At 42.0% G+C, this 16,303-nt stretch overlaps 2 protein-coding genes across 6 annotated transcripts; both read right to left on the reverse strand.

The window, feature by feature from the left end:
* Nucleotides 1–2,057: 2,057 nt before the first annotated feature.
* On the reverse strand, nucleotides 2,058–6,551 carry LOC118232610 (zinc finger protein 501-like). Of its 4 annotated transcripts, none has more exons than XM_035427674.1 (2): nucleotides 5,298–6,551; nucleotides 2,058–4,230 (listed from the first exon to the last, which is right to left on the reverse strand). In XM_035427674.1, exon 2 carries the CDS (start codon nucleotides 4,153–4,155, stop codon nucleotides 2,590–2,592), a length of 1,566 nt encoding a protein of 521 aa, XP_035283565.1. In that variant the 5' UTR covers nucleotides 4,156–4,230; nucleotides 5,298–6,551; the 3' UTR covers nucleotides 2,058–2,589. The 4 variants fall into 4 exon arrangements, with proteins under 4 accessions (XP_035283565.1, XP_035283564.1, XP_035283563.1 ...); XM_035427673.1 differs by lacking the exon at nucleotides 5,298–6,551 and adding an exon at nucleotides 5,126–5,189; XM_035427672.1 differs by lacking the exon at nucleotides 5,298–6,551 and adding an exon at nucleotides 5,054–5,189.
* A 1,150-nt stretch (nucleotides 6,552–7,701) lies between these two features.
* mfap3l (microfibril associated protein 3 like) lies at nucleotides 7,702–16,014 on the reverse strand. Of its 2 annotated transcripts, XM_035425459.1 has the most exons (4): nucleotides 15,842–16,014; nucleotides 14,953–15,017; nucleotides 14,218–14,618; nucleotides 7,702–9,435 (listed from the first exon to the last, which is right to left on the reverse strand). In XM_035425459.1, the coding sequence occupies exons 2-4, from the start codon at nucleotides 14,970–14,972 to the stop codon at nucleotides 8,528–8,530; spliced, it is 1,329 nt and encodes a 442-aa protein (XP_035281350.1). In that variant the 5' UTR covers nucleotides 14,973–15,017; nucleotides 15,842–16,014; the 3' UTR covers nucleotides 7,702–8,527. The 2 variants fall into 2 exon arrangements, with proteins under 2 accessions (XP_035281350.1, XP_035281351.1); XM_035425460.1 differs by lacking the exons at nucleotides 14,218–14,618; nucleotides 14,953–15,017; nucleotides 15,842–16,014 and adding an exon at nucleotides 10,030–10,219.
* Between the last annotated feature and the right edge of the window lie 289 nt (nucleotides 16,015–16,303).

Genomic DNA, 16,303 nt, shown 5'->3' on the forward strand with positions numbered 1-16,303 from the left:
AAAACCAGTAAGATTTTTCCTTTTTTCCAAAAAATGAAGAGACCCACAAGAAATAGGTTTAATTTCTGGAGGCCTATGGGTACAGAAATATTGCAATAACCCCAACCGTTGATATTTGTAGAGCCCATTTTCATGAGGAGGACTTCACCAGCAACAAAGTCTACAAAAATGTCACTTTGCAAAAATATATTGCTGATGCATGGTGCAGTGCCTTCTCTTCCTCCCTTCCAACTGTTACTGCTAGTGACTTCCACTGGTTGCAGAACAAACGTGTGATGAATCGTTAATCGGCAGGCCTACCGTTAGCTAGTGACAATTAAATACCTTTCAAGCTTAGATATGAAGAATTAAAGTCATTCTTTATTTGGGTGTAATGTTCGGAGTTTGAGACTGCTGTTGAGGCCAATTATTATTGTTCAGTAGCTCAGTTGTTATAATGTTAATGCACATTGAATTATCTGCAGGTTTAGCCTAATGATGGTAAAGCCTAGCTTATGGTGTCTTATGGATATGAATATTAATAAGCAGGGGATACACACCCACCCTGTTGAATAATCTGTTTATTATTGGTTATAATTGGATTAAAACTTGAAAGAAATATTAAGACAATCAGTTGTCACTTCTGGGGAATATAACCACAATTTGAATCCAGGGACCTTTTAAAAAATTATTCAAAGCAGGCTTCGCATTGGAGAAAACTAAAATTTCAAGTAATGATTGCTGAACAGTTGAGAACAAAACCTATAGAGGGCAGCACAATCCTTACAGTGAGGATTTTCACAGAATTTTCACACAAAGCCATCAATCTGTTTCTTCTTTCCTGCCTACTGTTTTCTGTTGGAACCAGGGTAGAATCATAGCTTTTAAGGAATGGTGAGAGCATCAGAGGACTTTATTCAGCTGTCTAGCAAGTGCAACTCCCAACTCACTTTTTTTTTTTTTTAAATCGGTATGCTCAAACTGTTTGTAGGAGGTTCCAAAATTCTTTTCTGACAGGGAGATATGTTAGAAGTGCAACTGTCACAGAAGCTTATCTTAACAAAACAATGGAGAACAAATCTTCAGATAACAAGTGTGAATGGCAACTTCAACTCCCTTCTGCACAATTAAACCATTTCTGAGTTCAGTTATGCTCCTTCAGATTCTTAAAATAAGAGAAACGCTTATCACATTTATCCCATATGTATAGTTTTCTTTCCCGTGTGAAATTGATGTGCTTTAAGATTATTGGACTGATTGAAGCGTTTTCCACACGTAACACAATGTGCAAATTTCCAAAGTGGAGGATTAAAAATGTGTGTCCTTAGAAATATTAAAAAGGGAAACTGAGTTAGAATGGGCTCCCATTTCATGACTGCGTTTCATAAGGCACCAGAGGACATGTAAGAGGTCTGGATGCAGAAACATGAGTTACTGGCAAAGCAGTGTCTGAATGGGAGGAGGCTGCATCCCCTTTGTACTGAAACCCGTTTATAATAATCCACTAAAAGGACTGTCACATCAATGTGGTATGTAGACAATGCATACAACTTATCTATTTATCAGTCCCTTAAGCTGTATTCTTTGCAACTTAGTCAATTCCTTTATCCTTCTAACAAAAAGCAGGTTGAATAATACTTAATTACTTAAAATACTTCATTCACTTTGTATTGCAGTTCTTTCTGATGGTATTAAATTAAAATATAACTGAACCAGACTCCACTTAAAATAAAATAGCGAAGTACGTTCGGTCGCGTTTACAGGAACAACTGAACCACTGCAATAGAGGACTGAGAACTGTGGAATGTAGTCATGAGTTTTTGCAAGCATACATTTACAGCAACTTTTGAAAATATGGGGGATCATTTATCTAAGTATGGGGGATCTTTTATCTAAGAGAGGGTCACCTGTTGTCAATAAGTTTAACATTAATATTAATAAGATGGTCTTCAATGTACTGTTCAACATCAGTGAAATATATAGGTGGTATAAATACAACAGAGTATGCTCCTTGCTATTATAACTTACTTTAAAGCAGAGATTTAATGTAGAGACACAATGAAGAGTTGAGGCATCAGTACACATTTTGCAATTGGCATCATTTTCTTGAAAGCCAGAAAATGAAACACCTTTAATGATCTTCATGCCATTTTTTTGCTTCTGAACAGAGCAAATCTAAACCACTTCTGTCAACACATCAGTTGAGGCTCATGCATTCTATGGCATTTCGTTTTCCAAAAAAAAAAAAAAATTCCCTAATTCACCTTTCATCACAAAATTTGAATAGAACTGAACTGATGAACAGAACCATCTTAAATGAGCTTTCATCCCATTTTGCAGCTCAGGCCTAAAATATTCTGATTTTGGAACGTCGTAACTTGTGGGACTTAGCCAAATACGCTACTGTATTTTTGTTAATCTGTGAGAACTGAATAACAAGATCATACAGTGAATTTGGTGGTACCTTTCAACTTTATGAAGTAATGCACTCATGAGGTGCAAATCTTCTTTCATATATATGTATACATCATACATAATGCTTTTTCTTTTTCAATAGATGAAAATGTCCAATCTCAATCGCATCTGCTGGTAAATGCTGATCTGCAGTTTCTATTTTACATGATTTCGCTGGTGGGTTTTCAAACCAGACGCTCGAGCATAACTCTTTCCACACTGACCACAGTGGTGCAGCCGTTCCCCTGAATGGGTTTTCCGATGTCTTGCGAGATTTGACTGATGAGTGAAAGTTTTTCCGCACTGAGTGCAGCTAAATGGTCTCTCGCCAGAATGAACCCGTTTGTGATTGTTAAATCTCGCTACATCGGAAAAGCTTTTACCGCACACTTCGCAGGTAATGGGTTTCTCTCCTGAATGGTACCTCTGGTGTTTCTTGAAGTGCGACGCATCGCCAAAACTTTTCTCGCACAGTGTACAGGAGTACGGTTTCTCACCCGAATGTATTCTCCGGTGGGTCTCAAGATTGCAGGCGAAAGAAAAACGCTTCCCACACTGAGTGCACACGTACGGTCTTTCACCTGAGTGTGTTCGCTGGTGAATTTTGAGATAGCCTGCCTGATTGAAGCACTTACCACATTGGGTGCACTTAAATGGCTTCTCACCTGAATGAATTCGCTGGTGAATGATCAACTTGGGTCCATTGGCAAAAGTCTTTCCACACTGTGTACACCGAAATGGATTGTCATTCAAGTGAGTTCGCAGATGTGTTTTTAAGTAGGACCCGTGGGTAAAACTCTTCCCACACTGAGTGCAACTGTGTGGTTTTTCACCTGAATGAATCTGCAGGTGACTCTTTAAATTGCCAGCAGTGCTAAATCGTTTGCCACATTCGGTGCAGCTGTGCGGTTTTAATCCAGTGTGAGTATGTTTGTGGGTTTTAAGGTGGCTTGGATCGTTGAAACTCTTACCACACTGTAAGCAGACGTATGCCCTGGCATTGGAGTGAATCCGAAGGTGTCTTTTAAGTTTGCTCGCAATGGGGAAACTCTTACCACAAGCAATGCAGGTGAATGGAGAATCCACTACATGAGATTCATAATGCCTGATCAGGTATGACACGCGTTTGAAAAACCGACCACAGTCTGGGCAGAGGTGTCCCTGCTTCTCTTGATTTTGTAAACCATTTGCAGATTCCACCTTTAGTTCATTGGTGCACTGCTGCGTTTTGCTCCCTGCTCCACATCCGTCCCCTATTCCAACGGCTTCCGACTTTATGTGGTCATCCACTAAACTTTCATTAGATTCACACTTGACAATGCTGAGTTCCATATCTTCTGCATTGTAATACTGGTCGTCAGAGTACCGCCCTGCTTCAATGTAATCTGGGTCGTCATCCATCTCGGATTCATTCGGTTCAGACTCTCCATCTGACAATGAATCCAGCTCCACAATATTGAAATTGTGTGTCCTGGCAAGAACCGAGCTCTTCATAGAGTCGACACCCGATTCTGTTTTTGTGATTTTCGACCCATCCCTGATCCTAGAGGCTGGTGCTTTGTGTCTTCTTGCAATGCCCTCCGATTTGGGGGTGCTGGGACCGGGTCTGGTATTTTCGGCGCTCGACTCTTCTGTGTTTTCACGCACTGGCCCACTGTGTACCTGTGGCTCTAAGCTGCACAGTGACCTTGTTTCCCACTCCTCCTTGAGTGTGGTGCCCATTTCCAGCACCACTCAGGTTATGTCTTTTTCCGGTCGTTGCTCAACAATGAACCATCTTTTTCCTGAATGCAGCCCCTGAAGTTGAGACAAAATTGGAAGGGGAAACTGAAAGCATCCCAAAATATTAACCTGCATAGAAAATACAGATTGCTTAGTAATACTAAACCAGTATAAGCATTAAAATAGCCTTCAGTCAAGCATTTGCATCATGCTGCATTTTAAATTAAACGTATTTTGCATCCAAGAACGGCATCTTAAGGTACTAGCTTCAAAATCACATGAATACAAATTGCACATCAACACTACTTCAGAAATGGGAACATAAAACCCGAATAGCACAATTAATTAAAATGCAGCAACACAGAGGGTCAATTAATCATTGGACAAGTTTATTTTCCTGTCATAATTAGCTAGCTAGCCTGATAGATACTGGACGAAGGCCTAATAGAACCAAAACAAGACCAAGACAAGAACATAGCTAGCTAAATAGTGCACCCTAGTAGTATAAGATTAGTCATAGCAATCATGCTTGCTGACGTTGTCAGATAGAACATTCCTACCTGTTTTTTCACAAACATGAACAGATGCTTTCAAAACATGTCCAAACATTTAGTTTATTAATAACAGTTAACGTTAAGTAGCTAGCTATCTGAACAGCTTTGTAAGTACTAGCTAGCTGGCTAACTAAGCAGGCGGTTATTACATCAGGACCGTAGCTAACGTATGCTAGCTAGATATAAAACCGTTATATAATAAGCAAGCAAGTATTGTCCAGTTCACCTGGTACTTATTAAAACAAGCCAATAAATTATTCAACATAGCCCTGTCTGACAGTTATCCGCGCAGCCTATGGAAGGACCGATAAAAGTGTTTTTCAAGCAAACAATAGCTCTCTTACTAGCTAACATTCGCTAGCAACCATCTAGCCAGGTCGTTCGATTAGATATGAGAATTTGCACAGCTGCTTAACTTTGTCTGTTGATGCGGGAAGTCGTACTGGCTTTTGTTTCGCCAGATTTACGATCTTATTCATTCCCGTTTGTGAGGCATAAAGGCAACCGTCTTTATATCACCACAAAAGCTGCGCTTTGTTCCCAAGTAGAGTCTGTAATGCGGGGTCGAGAAGACAGGAAACTTCCTACCAAATAGCTAAGTGCTTCCTGCCCTGGGTAGGTTATGAACATGCTTCCAAAATGTTATGAGCCAGATTGGTGTTCTCATTGTTCCCATATCAATAACCTCACTCAAATTGATCGCCGAAATACGATTCGTGTAAAAGGTTAAAGCTGATAGGGCAAGTGCTTGGGAAACCCTATTATAATACGGTCTATGGGGAAACCGCTCGGACAAGACCGTTTTTGGGGCAAAACCACCCAGATTCTGCGCAGATTCTCCAATCTTAATATACTGTAAATCGTTTGCACATGATAAGGCACCGTGAAAGGAAAAGCAATCAGATTTTTTCTTCAAATCAGTGAGTTTGTAGGCTAGGCTACAGAAGGGTAGCCTATATCCCACTATGAAAAGAAAAACTGGTTATCAATTAACACATATTAAATCTCAGAATCATAACTTGATATGTCTCAGTTAAGTATTCCATTCAAAGCACATGTAGTAGGACTTCAAGGTTTTTTTTTTGTACAAAACGATATGCATAAATCACGAAAAAGCAAACAAGTCATGGAAAACAAACCTGATAACAGCTGGAAGAGAGAAATGCGGTTAATTTCTCAGTATGGTGTCTGCTAGCTCTCAGGATCAGTCCATGTCATCAGTGAGACTCTTTTTAGTGTTTTCTTTTCAAAATGTATAGCACAGTATTTACTGTAACTAGCTAAAAATCAAAAATTTCATATTGTTAATATAACCTTGGTTTTTTGTATTTTACCATACATCTACCTAATTATGAATAAGAATAAATGCTTAGATATATAGATATGCTTGAAATGTAATTTTGATTCATGCTGAAGGCCATCCTGCTCCCTAATGAGCCATTCTACAATTTCTTGTCCATAATCTCCCTATTTGGTCTTCAGGAAAATTCTGCAGACAGTCAGTTCTGTGAAAATTCAGACCTAGCTTACATGTTCCAACAACTGCACAGATCAGCCAAAGCATTCCTAGGCTTCCAGCCATTGACAGATGAATCATCTGTGAGCTGTAAACATTCAGCACAGCCTTTCCTAGAGAATGCTACAGTGTTTACAAAGAAATGTGTGGGTAGTTCACAGGGTATGATGATGACAGTCATTGACATTATTTAACACAGGTAGCATAACAAAAGTGAATAAGCCAAGACAAGGGTATATTGAAATATCCATTAGATAAGGCTATGCTTTCTGCTTCATCATCATCCAATTGGTCTATCTGGATCGTCCTACTTATTTAGTGGATCCAATTAATGCAGTTATTTGATGGATTTGATTGATGATCAATCTTGATAGTCACAACTTTATCAAATTACCTGATGAATCCAGATTGGATTTTTTTTAAACTGCAGGCTGCAAAAACCACAATGCTGAAAAAGCGCAGCCTTATTGACAACACATTCAGAGATGATCCCCATAAATGTACTGACATAAATAAACTTGGTCGTGAACTGGCACAAGAGCCTCAGCATTTTCTTAATCCACTGCAAGGCTATACTTTGAAATTAGACTCCCTTAGTCTTGAATTTCACCGTCCCCAACTGACATTTTAAAAGTGATCAAGCCTCGCATGGACCCTCGTCACCGTGCGCAGATGACAGATGTCTTCACTAGGGCAGCTTGGAAAGATGATCTTTTCTGTGTGGGATCATTACCATTACCATTGCTGCAGGCCTGAACACACTGTTGTTTTATTACCACTCACCATAAGCACTCTAAACTGTATTAGCAAAGGCAGAGTCCTTAAAGGAACCATCGATCGAAGATAAAGAACAGTGGATGAAATTCAAATCTTTTGTCACAAATGTCAGAGCTGCGGTGTAAAAATACAAACCAATTACACAATTCAGTTCTCTCTTCTTTCTCAATCACACCAATTGGTTTTAACTGAATTCCCTTCGGCACACTCAACCAAAACCCTCTGTGGGAGAGAAAAATGGATGAGCGGCAGACATCTTCAGTGCCAAGGAAAGCAACAGGTCCACCGTATAAATTAGGCTTTTGTGGGGAATTGGAAAGCTGGCACTGTGCCAAGGAAGCCATTACCATCAGGCCGTTCTCCCCGGCCCTTAGTTAATCTCTCCCTCCCGGGCTGTGCGGCTTTCAACATGCACAATTGAGACATGGCAGAACAGCGGCTAGTCATGAATACGCTCGGTTCTATTTAAAAACGCCGTCTCATCAGTGCGCGTTCCGTCAACCGCAATATGTAGGGGCGTTTCCACGGAACTCGACTGTCTGTGTAACAGAGAGTGCTTTTTGCGTTACCGATAAACCACGAATATCGTAACACAGGTCATATTACTTTCCAAAAGAGTGGGTGTGCATCAACTACAAAGGAAGCGTGCTACTGTTTTAGGGGTAAGCTTTTGTGACAAACATAAATCTAAGCCACGGCAACAGCAGACAAGAGTTTTATTTCACTACAAAAGAGCCATTTCAAGTTTCAGCGCAGCACTGAAGGATAACATCCCCATCAGACAGTACAGTAAAGAGGAGGTTCTAAATTCCAAAGGAAAGTCAGCTGAGCACTCAGGACAGCCTCACATGCAACACTACAGCTTTTTTAAAAGTTTTTTTTTTTTTGGGGGGGGGGGGGGGGTGTGGGGTGTGGTGGGAATGAAAAGTAAAACGATTATACAAAATAAATACACACACATTCTCGCTTCTGATACAGTACATTGATCTTTGAAGGCAAGAACTCCATGAAACAAAATCTAGTCGTTCGTTCAACAAAATAGGTTGAGGATGATAAATGAAATTTTATTATTAATAATAATAATAATAATAATAATAATAATAATAATAGGACTAATTATGAGAATGGGAGATTGCGCTTTATGGACATTCATGTTTAGGTACATATTTTGTTCATAACTGGCCTCATGGAACATTGGACATTCCTTTTTCTTGGGTGGATCAAGGCCATTTAATGAAGTTCACATAGTTTTTTGACATCATTTAGGGTTAGCCACATACATTCAACATGAAAAAACCCAAACCACTGATTTGCATTAAATCAGAAGGAATGCAATGCTCTTCAAGCAGAATTTCGTGGAAACCTGTAACAAGTGGGTCAACTCCACCCCACACAAATGTTTAATTGGTCTAACCATCTTCTTATACAAAAATTCAGCTTGTAAATGTTACTAACAAGTCCTTGATCTTTTTTTTTTTTGGAAATGCATAGGAAATTGATTCTCAGAAGGAAAAAAAAAGAAATATTACACATGGCTTTCGTAGATGACCTGGGTTGGCTTGACCTTGTCTTCTGCAGGATCCACTTCCTCTTCCTGTTCCTGTTCCAGGGGTGTGGCCTGTGGCTCTGCCTCCAGCTTCAGCGGCTCCTTCGCGGGAGGATGAGCAGGGGGAGAGGGGCAGGCGGACGGCGCCTTCACCGAAGCCTCGGGCATGGCGGACTCGATGCCGCAGTACCCCCCGGCCGCCAGCGGGGGGTGCACGGACACCTGGATGGCGATGTGCTGGGGGTGCTCCTCCAGCGAGGCGTCGTCCGAGTCGGCGGCGGGCGAGTTGCTGCGCTCCCGCTCGCGGAGGATGGTGTACACGTCCGCGTCCCCGCCGCAGGCGCCCTCTTGGCTCTCCGGGGCCTGGCGCACGAAGGTGTGCCTCATCTCCTCCACCCCCACCACCTCCAGGATCTCCTCCATGAAGGTGCGGCAGTTCATGATCAGCGGCGGCAGCGGTATGCTCCGGGCCAGCTCCTCGATGTAGCGGGCGAACTCCATGGTCTTGAACTGCGTGACCTTGGCCAGCTCCAGCGTCTTGGCCGAGGTGATGATGGGGATCCGCTTGGCGATCTCGAAGGCCTTCTGGAGCTTCTCGGCGCCCTCGGTGCGGAAGAACTCGTTGATGGCCTTCTCCGTCTTCTTCAGGTGGCTGCTCATCATGCACAGGCGGGTGACGTTCATCACCATGATGATGGTGAACGTCACCAGGCACACGATCATGTAGTAGATGCCCATGTCGTCGCTGGTGAACACCACGCGCAGCGTCACCGTGTGGTTGCTGCTGCCGTACACGTTGGAGGCCATGCAGGTGTACTTGCCCCGGTCGGCGAACGTGATGCTGGTGATGTTGAGTTCGCCGCTGTCTAATATCCACCATTTCCCACCTGTAGCCAAGGAGGAGAACAAAAAAAAGCACACTTAGTGGAGGAGGTGGGTTCAACTGTTCTTATTAGTCAAAGCGTCCATTGTCACGGTAATTATGGCGGTTGCTTTCACACAATCATGTTAGCAAGAGACAAAAAAGAAAATCCTGTCAAGCAAGGCATCAGCATATATCATTAAACTGACAGCAGTAGGGAATAACAGTTGAAGCATGGCACTTCAAAGACAGAGAGGTCATTGGTTCAAATCATGGAGGTGCTAAAAACATACAGCAAGGTATTGCAAATGGTTAAATTACCCAAATTACATCTTTTTAAAACAAAGATTGAGTGCAGGTAGAAGTAGCCATGCAATCAACCCCTGGAGTGGATGGACATGGATCCCATTTAAGGTACGAGGGCCCTTGAGACTGAAGATATTGCTGGCACGGGGTGTCTGGAAGACATTATTCCGTGCCTCTGTGAAGGCAAATGGCTGACGGAGAGTTTTGGCAGAGCGCGCTGGATTTATTCGATAGCCCTTGAGGGCCGTAAAAACCGCCCGCAAATGAACCGCATTTAAATTAAGCCCCTCTTTAGGACGGGTCTGTAATTAACCTGCGCCGTTCCTCCCGGCTTCTCCCCGGCTGCCGTTTATGAGCCGACGCGGGGCACGGCGGAGGCACCGGCGGGACCCGGTGCTGACGGCTCCTGGCGGCCCCCGTGTCTTCCAGCTGCTCTCGGTGTCGATCTTTAAACGGACACCGGCAGAGCAGCAGCGTGCCGCCCACATCCCTTGAAAGGATAAAACGCGCGTGTGCGTGCGTGTGAGAGAGAGAGTGTTTGCATGTGTGCACGACAGGTCTTAAGAGGACTGGATAACAGCATATTATCGACAGTCGTCACGGTGGCAATGAAATGCGAATTCTCTTAAAGCGCAAGCACCATATAACGCATCCCACAAAGACATTAGACCAACTCATTTTAGTCTAGAGGGCTTTCATTAAATGACGCTGAACTTGTTAGTATGGCTTCAAATTTAACAAATTCATCACTCCTAATGGAAACACCCGAAGTCACGCCAGAAAATGACTGTGATGCGTGATGTCATAGGGGAAACACAAACAGCTCTGCTATCATACCTTTAGGTTGAAAAGATGACAGAAATTAACAGCACTGAAAAATTAGAAGACATTCAGGTTTGGGCCAGGTTTGATCGCAGTTGGAGGATTCTTCCCAAAGCCAGCAACCTGAGCACTTTTTCGGAAATTTGCCTTTTAGCTATCTTGCCCAGATTCATACAAAAAGACTGATATCAATTGTGTGCATCCCTGTGCCTCCAGTACAAGGATATTAGACAATATGGGGCTGCATGCTAACAGTGTTAGCTCTATCGATGGCTGCAGATGGACAGCACTAGCTTAGCTCCTACATTAGGATCTACTCCAAACCACCTCTCGTGAGAAAATTAGTCTAAAATCATATATCGATTTAACTCATATCCATTAGCATGGTCTTTTTCACATCACGTTACAGCGATATAGGACAGTTCTTTAATGGAAAAAGCACTAGCTATAGCAAATTTGACAGTATCTCACTTCCTCACTCCAAATTGAATCTTCAATGGCTTATTTCTAGCCTTTGTTTCAATAAAATTATGCTTTTTTTACATTATGAATCATACAATAGATAGCCTACAACTTCCATTTGGCCGGTGTACTTCATTTTTTATAATGCCTGCCGTTTCCCCTTTAAGACTGCTCAGTGGCAGGTTAGTTAATAAGGTGCCTTGTAACATACTACCTTGTGTGTGCGCACATCTATGAGCTACAGAGAAAATGAGCCGGTTTTAACGGACACAGAAACCTTTCATAGCAGAACGCAGCCCGAGGATTGGAGGGAGGGCGGCGGGCGTTTCCTTCCTCTCTGTCCCTGAGAGGACGCGCTAACCTGAGTGGGAGGGACGTGCTGTGATATTTCAGCAGGAGCGTAGAGCTGCCAAAACTGAGAGACTTGCGTGGGTTCGGTCACAAATTTTATCACACAGCGTCATCATCACCCAGCGCACCTGATCTTACTTTCAAAAGAAAAATCGGTCATCCTCTTATCTAAATTTAACCTGGGTGAGTGAACCGTTCAGAGTTGGTTGTAAATAGCAACCAACAGTAACACTCGATACCACAGCATATGGATATGGACGTGTGACACAATTAACTAGTAACTATATGCCTGTCTGACAAAATAAAAGTTCTTCTCAATCTTTAATGCTTTAGGATTGTAAACAAAGGCATTGCTGTGTAACAGTGGTAATACAGCACACTGACATCAGCAAGAAGGACATAAATATGTAGCAATTGGTAACACACGGATGTAACATGAGCAACAAGAACATGAGTAAGTGTTTTAGTGCATCTTTCGCCCTCCACTATTAATAACCGCGCATTCAGCACGACACAAAATAAGTTACTGTCAGTGGGATTTGTCCAATTAAAAAAGGGAAAGAAAGCATGCTAAATATAACATTCTTAAACAGTAGAGCTCTGAATTCATGGCATATTTAACAGGCTGTACTAGTTCAGAGACATTTGGACCACAAAGAACCCCAGAGAAACTTTCCCATTTCGCAAGACAACACAAAGCCAACTTGTACCTCTGCCAGCCGGACACAAGGGTTTATTTCAAGACTGTCGGCACTACACCATGTTGAGAACCTTAAACTTGTAAAGAACTTCTTTTGTAAATGGCAACCTCTATCATATGGTCTAGAAACACTCGTTAGATTTCAATCTGAATTACCGAAAACTGTCAACCGTCTCTTAGAACTTATGTATAAATTTTACAAGCATCAGTGACCATTGTTAGCTGAGCTCGCTTCCAAAAACAAAATATGCAATTTCCAATTAAATCTGTAGCTAAGAATGGACAGGGTTGTGTACCAAGTTTGAAAATATATATATATATATATATATGTGGCGTCCCAATTGGTAGATGTGCTCCTCAATTATTTTTCCAGTTAGTACACATCCATTTTCAGGAGCAAATGCTCCTAAAATGAGAACACTGTAGAGCCCTGACCGAGATAATAACAGAATAAACCACTAAGGGTAACCTATATTAGGCATTTAGCAGACACTCTTTTTCCAAGCAAATAAGTCACTATCTTATTACTAAATTGCCATCATAGATTTGCAGATACAAAAAACTGATTATAAGCAGATGCTCACTGTTTCGCTATAAAATTATGGCAGGATTCAGAGAAACTGAGATTTAAAATTGTGTCCCATATATTCAGTTACGTTTGATTTTATCTGTATGGCACTTTGTACAGTCAATGTCACAAATACGCATTAAAGAAAAACAGGAAACAGGAAAACTGGGAAACACTGAGCCTGAACCAATTAAAATACCAAAGAGCAAGGTTAAAAAAAAACAAAACAAAAAAAAACTTCTCAGTGAGAAGAAAACAACAGTGAAATGGTGGTGAATAAATAATGCTGTAACCTGGCTGTGTGGTTCAAAGGCTTAAAATACAATCTCCCATTGAAATCTCTACCACCAAATCAGGCTTCAGCACCTGTGAATAAATCACCTGTAGCTAGCATCTGGTGACAACCCGACATTACATTAACAATGGAATCAAATCCTCTTGCACCAGCACTGAAGAGATACCACTATCCCCTTCTTTAACAAGAAAGCTCCATTGCTGTTTTGAGATTTATAGATCAGTATAATGGTTAATCCATGCTAATGAAGTGTTGCCATCAGTGAATGAAAACTAAATATGCTGTTTGACACAATGATAAATAACAAGGTCACAAAATACTTTCATGAGAGTCATTCCTCAGCAAGGAGTCTGACCTTGTACAGGAGCAGTACAAGGCTGAAGATGAGCGAAGTCATCATGGATGTGGATCAAATGTCTCCATCAAAGTGTTTAATGGTAGAATTCACACACAGTAAGAAACACAAATCACTGACAGCCTCATCTGTATTAGAAACAGGCGGCAGTGTAATATAATGGTTACGGAAGTGAGCTTGTAACACAAAGGCTGTGGGTTTGATTCCCAGCTGGGGTAGCTGCCATTGTACACTTGAGCCTAGTACCAAACCTGAATTGCTTCAGCAAATATCCAGCTATAACTGCAGTGTAACCACTGCAAATATAAACAACACACCAGTCTAGTGCGTTTGCATGGTTCAGAAACAATCGAGGCCAGAGTTTGAGTGAAGCCGCTCAGTAGTCTTACACAGAGGGACCAAGCTTGTTAGCCTTATAAAGCAATCTTGTGAGAGGGTGAATTCCCAGAGGGAGAGAGAAATTCAGCACGCATTATTACAAGTCCTGAAAGCACAGTAAATCTTTTTAAAGAGGACAATGTAAAGAAAAATATTAACTGGCCCGTTCAAATTCTTGGCTAACAGCTGGGGCACACAAAGACATGTATGGGCGTGCAAGTCTAAGCAGGACTGTGAGCACTCCCTCCTTTCAAGTACTCGTTAACAGACTGGCAAGCAGCTTACAAAAAAAAAAACAAGAGGGTTAGCTGTGCAGAACTTTCAGTCAAAAGCCACTGAACACCACACCAGACAGACTTCCATAATTGTAGACAGTGTGTGAGACAGGCATGATTTCAGATGCAGTCATGACAGTTTGTAAAAACTGTTTATTTGGAAGAAATGGAAAGTGTTAGCAAAGCAATTCGGCTATAGGGGGAAAAAAGGATCATTACATACGCAATATAAGATCGCAAAATGTGCGTGGATAAAATTAAGGAATAAAACTTGCAGGAACTAAACTTTACTTACCGCTTGTTTCTGCGTCTAACAGGTTTCCACGGGAGTTGAACCACTGTATATTTGGAAGGGGGTCTCCAGTGGCATTGCAGTCAATCAAGGCGCTTTTACCCTCACGGGCAATAATCTGACTAATCTTTGTGAGCACCACGGGGGCACCACCGTCTTCGGAGGTCCCATTTCCAGTGCTGTTGTTCTCAGATACAAGTCCTTGGGTGCCCGTGGTGTGGAGAGTGATCACCGACACCCAAAACATAAATGTGTATCCAGAAACGCCGTTCATTTTGTTTGACTGCCGTTGACGCCCCAAAGCAAATCTGTCATTCTGCGTGTATCTGCATGTCGGGAAGGAGCTATCTATAAGCAGCCGTAGGACCTGCTTTGCTTGTCTGTACTGCACGAACAAACATTCTCTGGGGAAAAAAAAGAAAATAAATGTCAACGCTAGTTAATCTTGACAACCAGTTAGGCTACATCAGTAACAAGTTTACTGTTAACTCGGGTCACCAAGTTCGGAAACTGAGATGAGTCCCCAACGCCCTTGCCTAGCTGCAGTCAGCTCGTTGTATCAACAATTACATTACACTAGTTTAGCAAGCCGTTAGTATACCAATGCGGTCCTCCATACAGCCTTTTCACTGGTAACTTCGAAGCTAAAGTCCGCCACTATCAACAAAATGGTCGGGTTACAAACGACCCCACAAGCAGCTGTAACATTATAGCAAGTTGAACATGTAACTTACCCACCTCGGCGCTGAATTATTCATAGGTTCGTTAAAGTTATCTAGCTAACAGCTAAACGGGGGTGATTTCTGGAGGGGAAAATAATGTTGATACTGCCATTACAATGTTTATTACATAGCTATCTAATTAACTACAACACATTAAACCATAATAAATTAAGACGAGTTAACCAACTCAACATGTATTGATAAAACAAACGCAGTAGCGGCAGCGAGACCGCAAACCGGATAACAAAAATAGTTACGTCGTTAGATTTTTAGAAATTGTCACACTCTTCCCTCGAGGAGAGTGCAACTGAATAGGTCGATAAATTACGAATTAAACATATCTCGACTAGCGAACATCACGCGGAATGTTAACACATTAAATCCAGCAAGCGAATAAGCAGTTAACCTAACAAGCTGAGGCAAAACAATGGACATCTGACACACTCTCCGCTATCACTGACTAGCTAGTCGGCTAACGTCAGGGGGTTAGCGTAAGCTAAGGTAGCTAGTCTAACCTAACGTTATAACAAAGACAGCGGAACCCTTAGAATTAGCGAGCTAACGCTAGCACCCGCTAGGTGAACTGATCAAGTCATGGTATAGGCTAGCTCAGTTAGCTAGCGCCAGCGAGCCATACGATCGGTCTTATACTAACGTTAAATTGTTAGCTCGCTACACAAACGTTGACATCAACTAGAATTATGTAAATAACTGCAAAACATGCAACAATGAAGCTAACTATAGCAAGCCAGAGGTCATCTCGAGAAATAAAAAGGTAGCAAGCTAGCTTTTATCGAAGTCGCTTAACGTTAGCTAAATCAGCTAGCTAGCGAGAAGGATTGGAAACATCGGCAATTTGCTAAATATCACATAACATTAGCCAGTTTAGAATTCGAGCTACTTACAATATTCTCCTGTTTTGGTTCGCATGAAAATAAGCTTTACCAAACGAAATTGACTGCAGGATCGAAAAGGATCTAAAAACGTTACTCGAGTCAGAGAGGAACCCAACTCTTATTTCCTAACCAACCGCTACTGCTGGCCACCTCTCTCCCCCACGGCAATTCAACTGAACTGAAAAATCCAGGTCGATGTAAACTGAGCATGCTCGAACTTCTGCAGACCACGGTTCTCCTGCGAAATGAATTAGATCCATTTATTCTCAACCTGCATAGCCACCGCACTGTCCTCCTCAACCGCTATGTTTATGTGGATGAGCGCAGCGCATGGCCGCATACAGTGGGGAGAAAATGAAGCCCGTTTTCCCCAGGTAATCCGTTTAATGTGAAGCCTATGCCAAGTAGTTCATGATAGTTCAATTAGTGTTGCGAGCTCTTGTCCATCATAAGCGTCCCTCCACTGGTTTA

The sequence above is a fragment of the Anguilla anguilla genome, chromosome 7 (assembly GCF_013347855.1).
Source record: "Anguilla anguilla isolate fAngAng1 chromosome 7, fAngAng1.pri, whole genome shotgun sequence".
In the NCBI taxonomy this organism is placed as follows: Eukaryota; Metazoa; Chordata; class Actinopteri; order Anguilliformes; family Anguillidae; genus Anguilla; species Anguilla anguilla.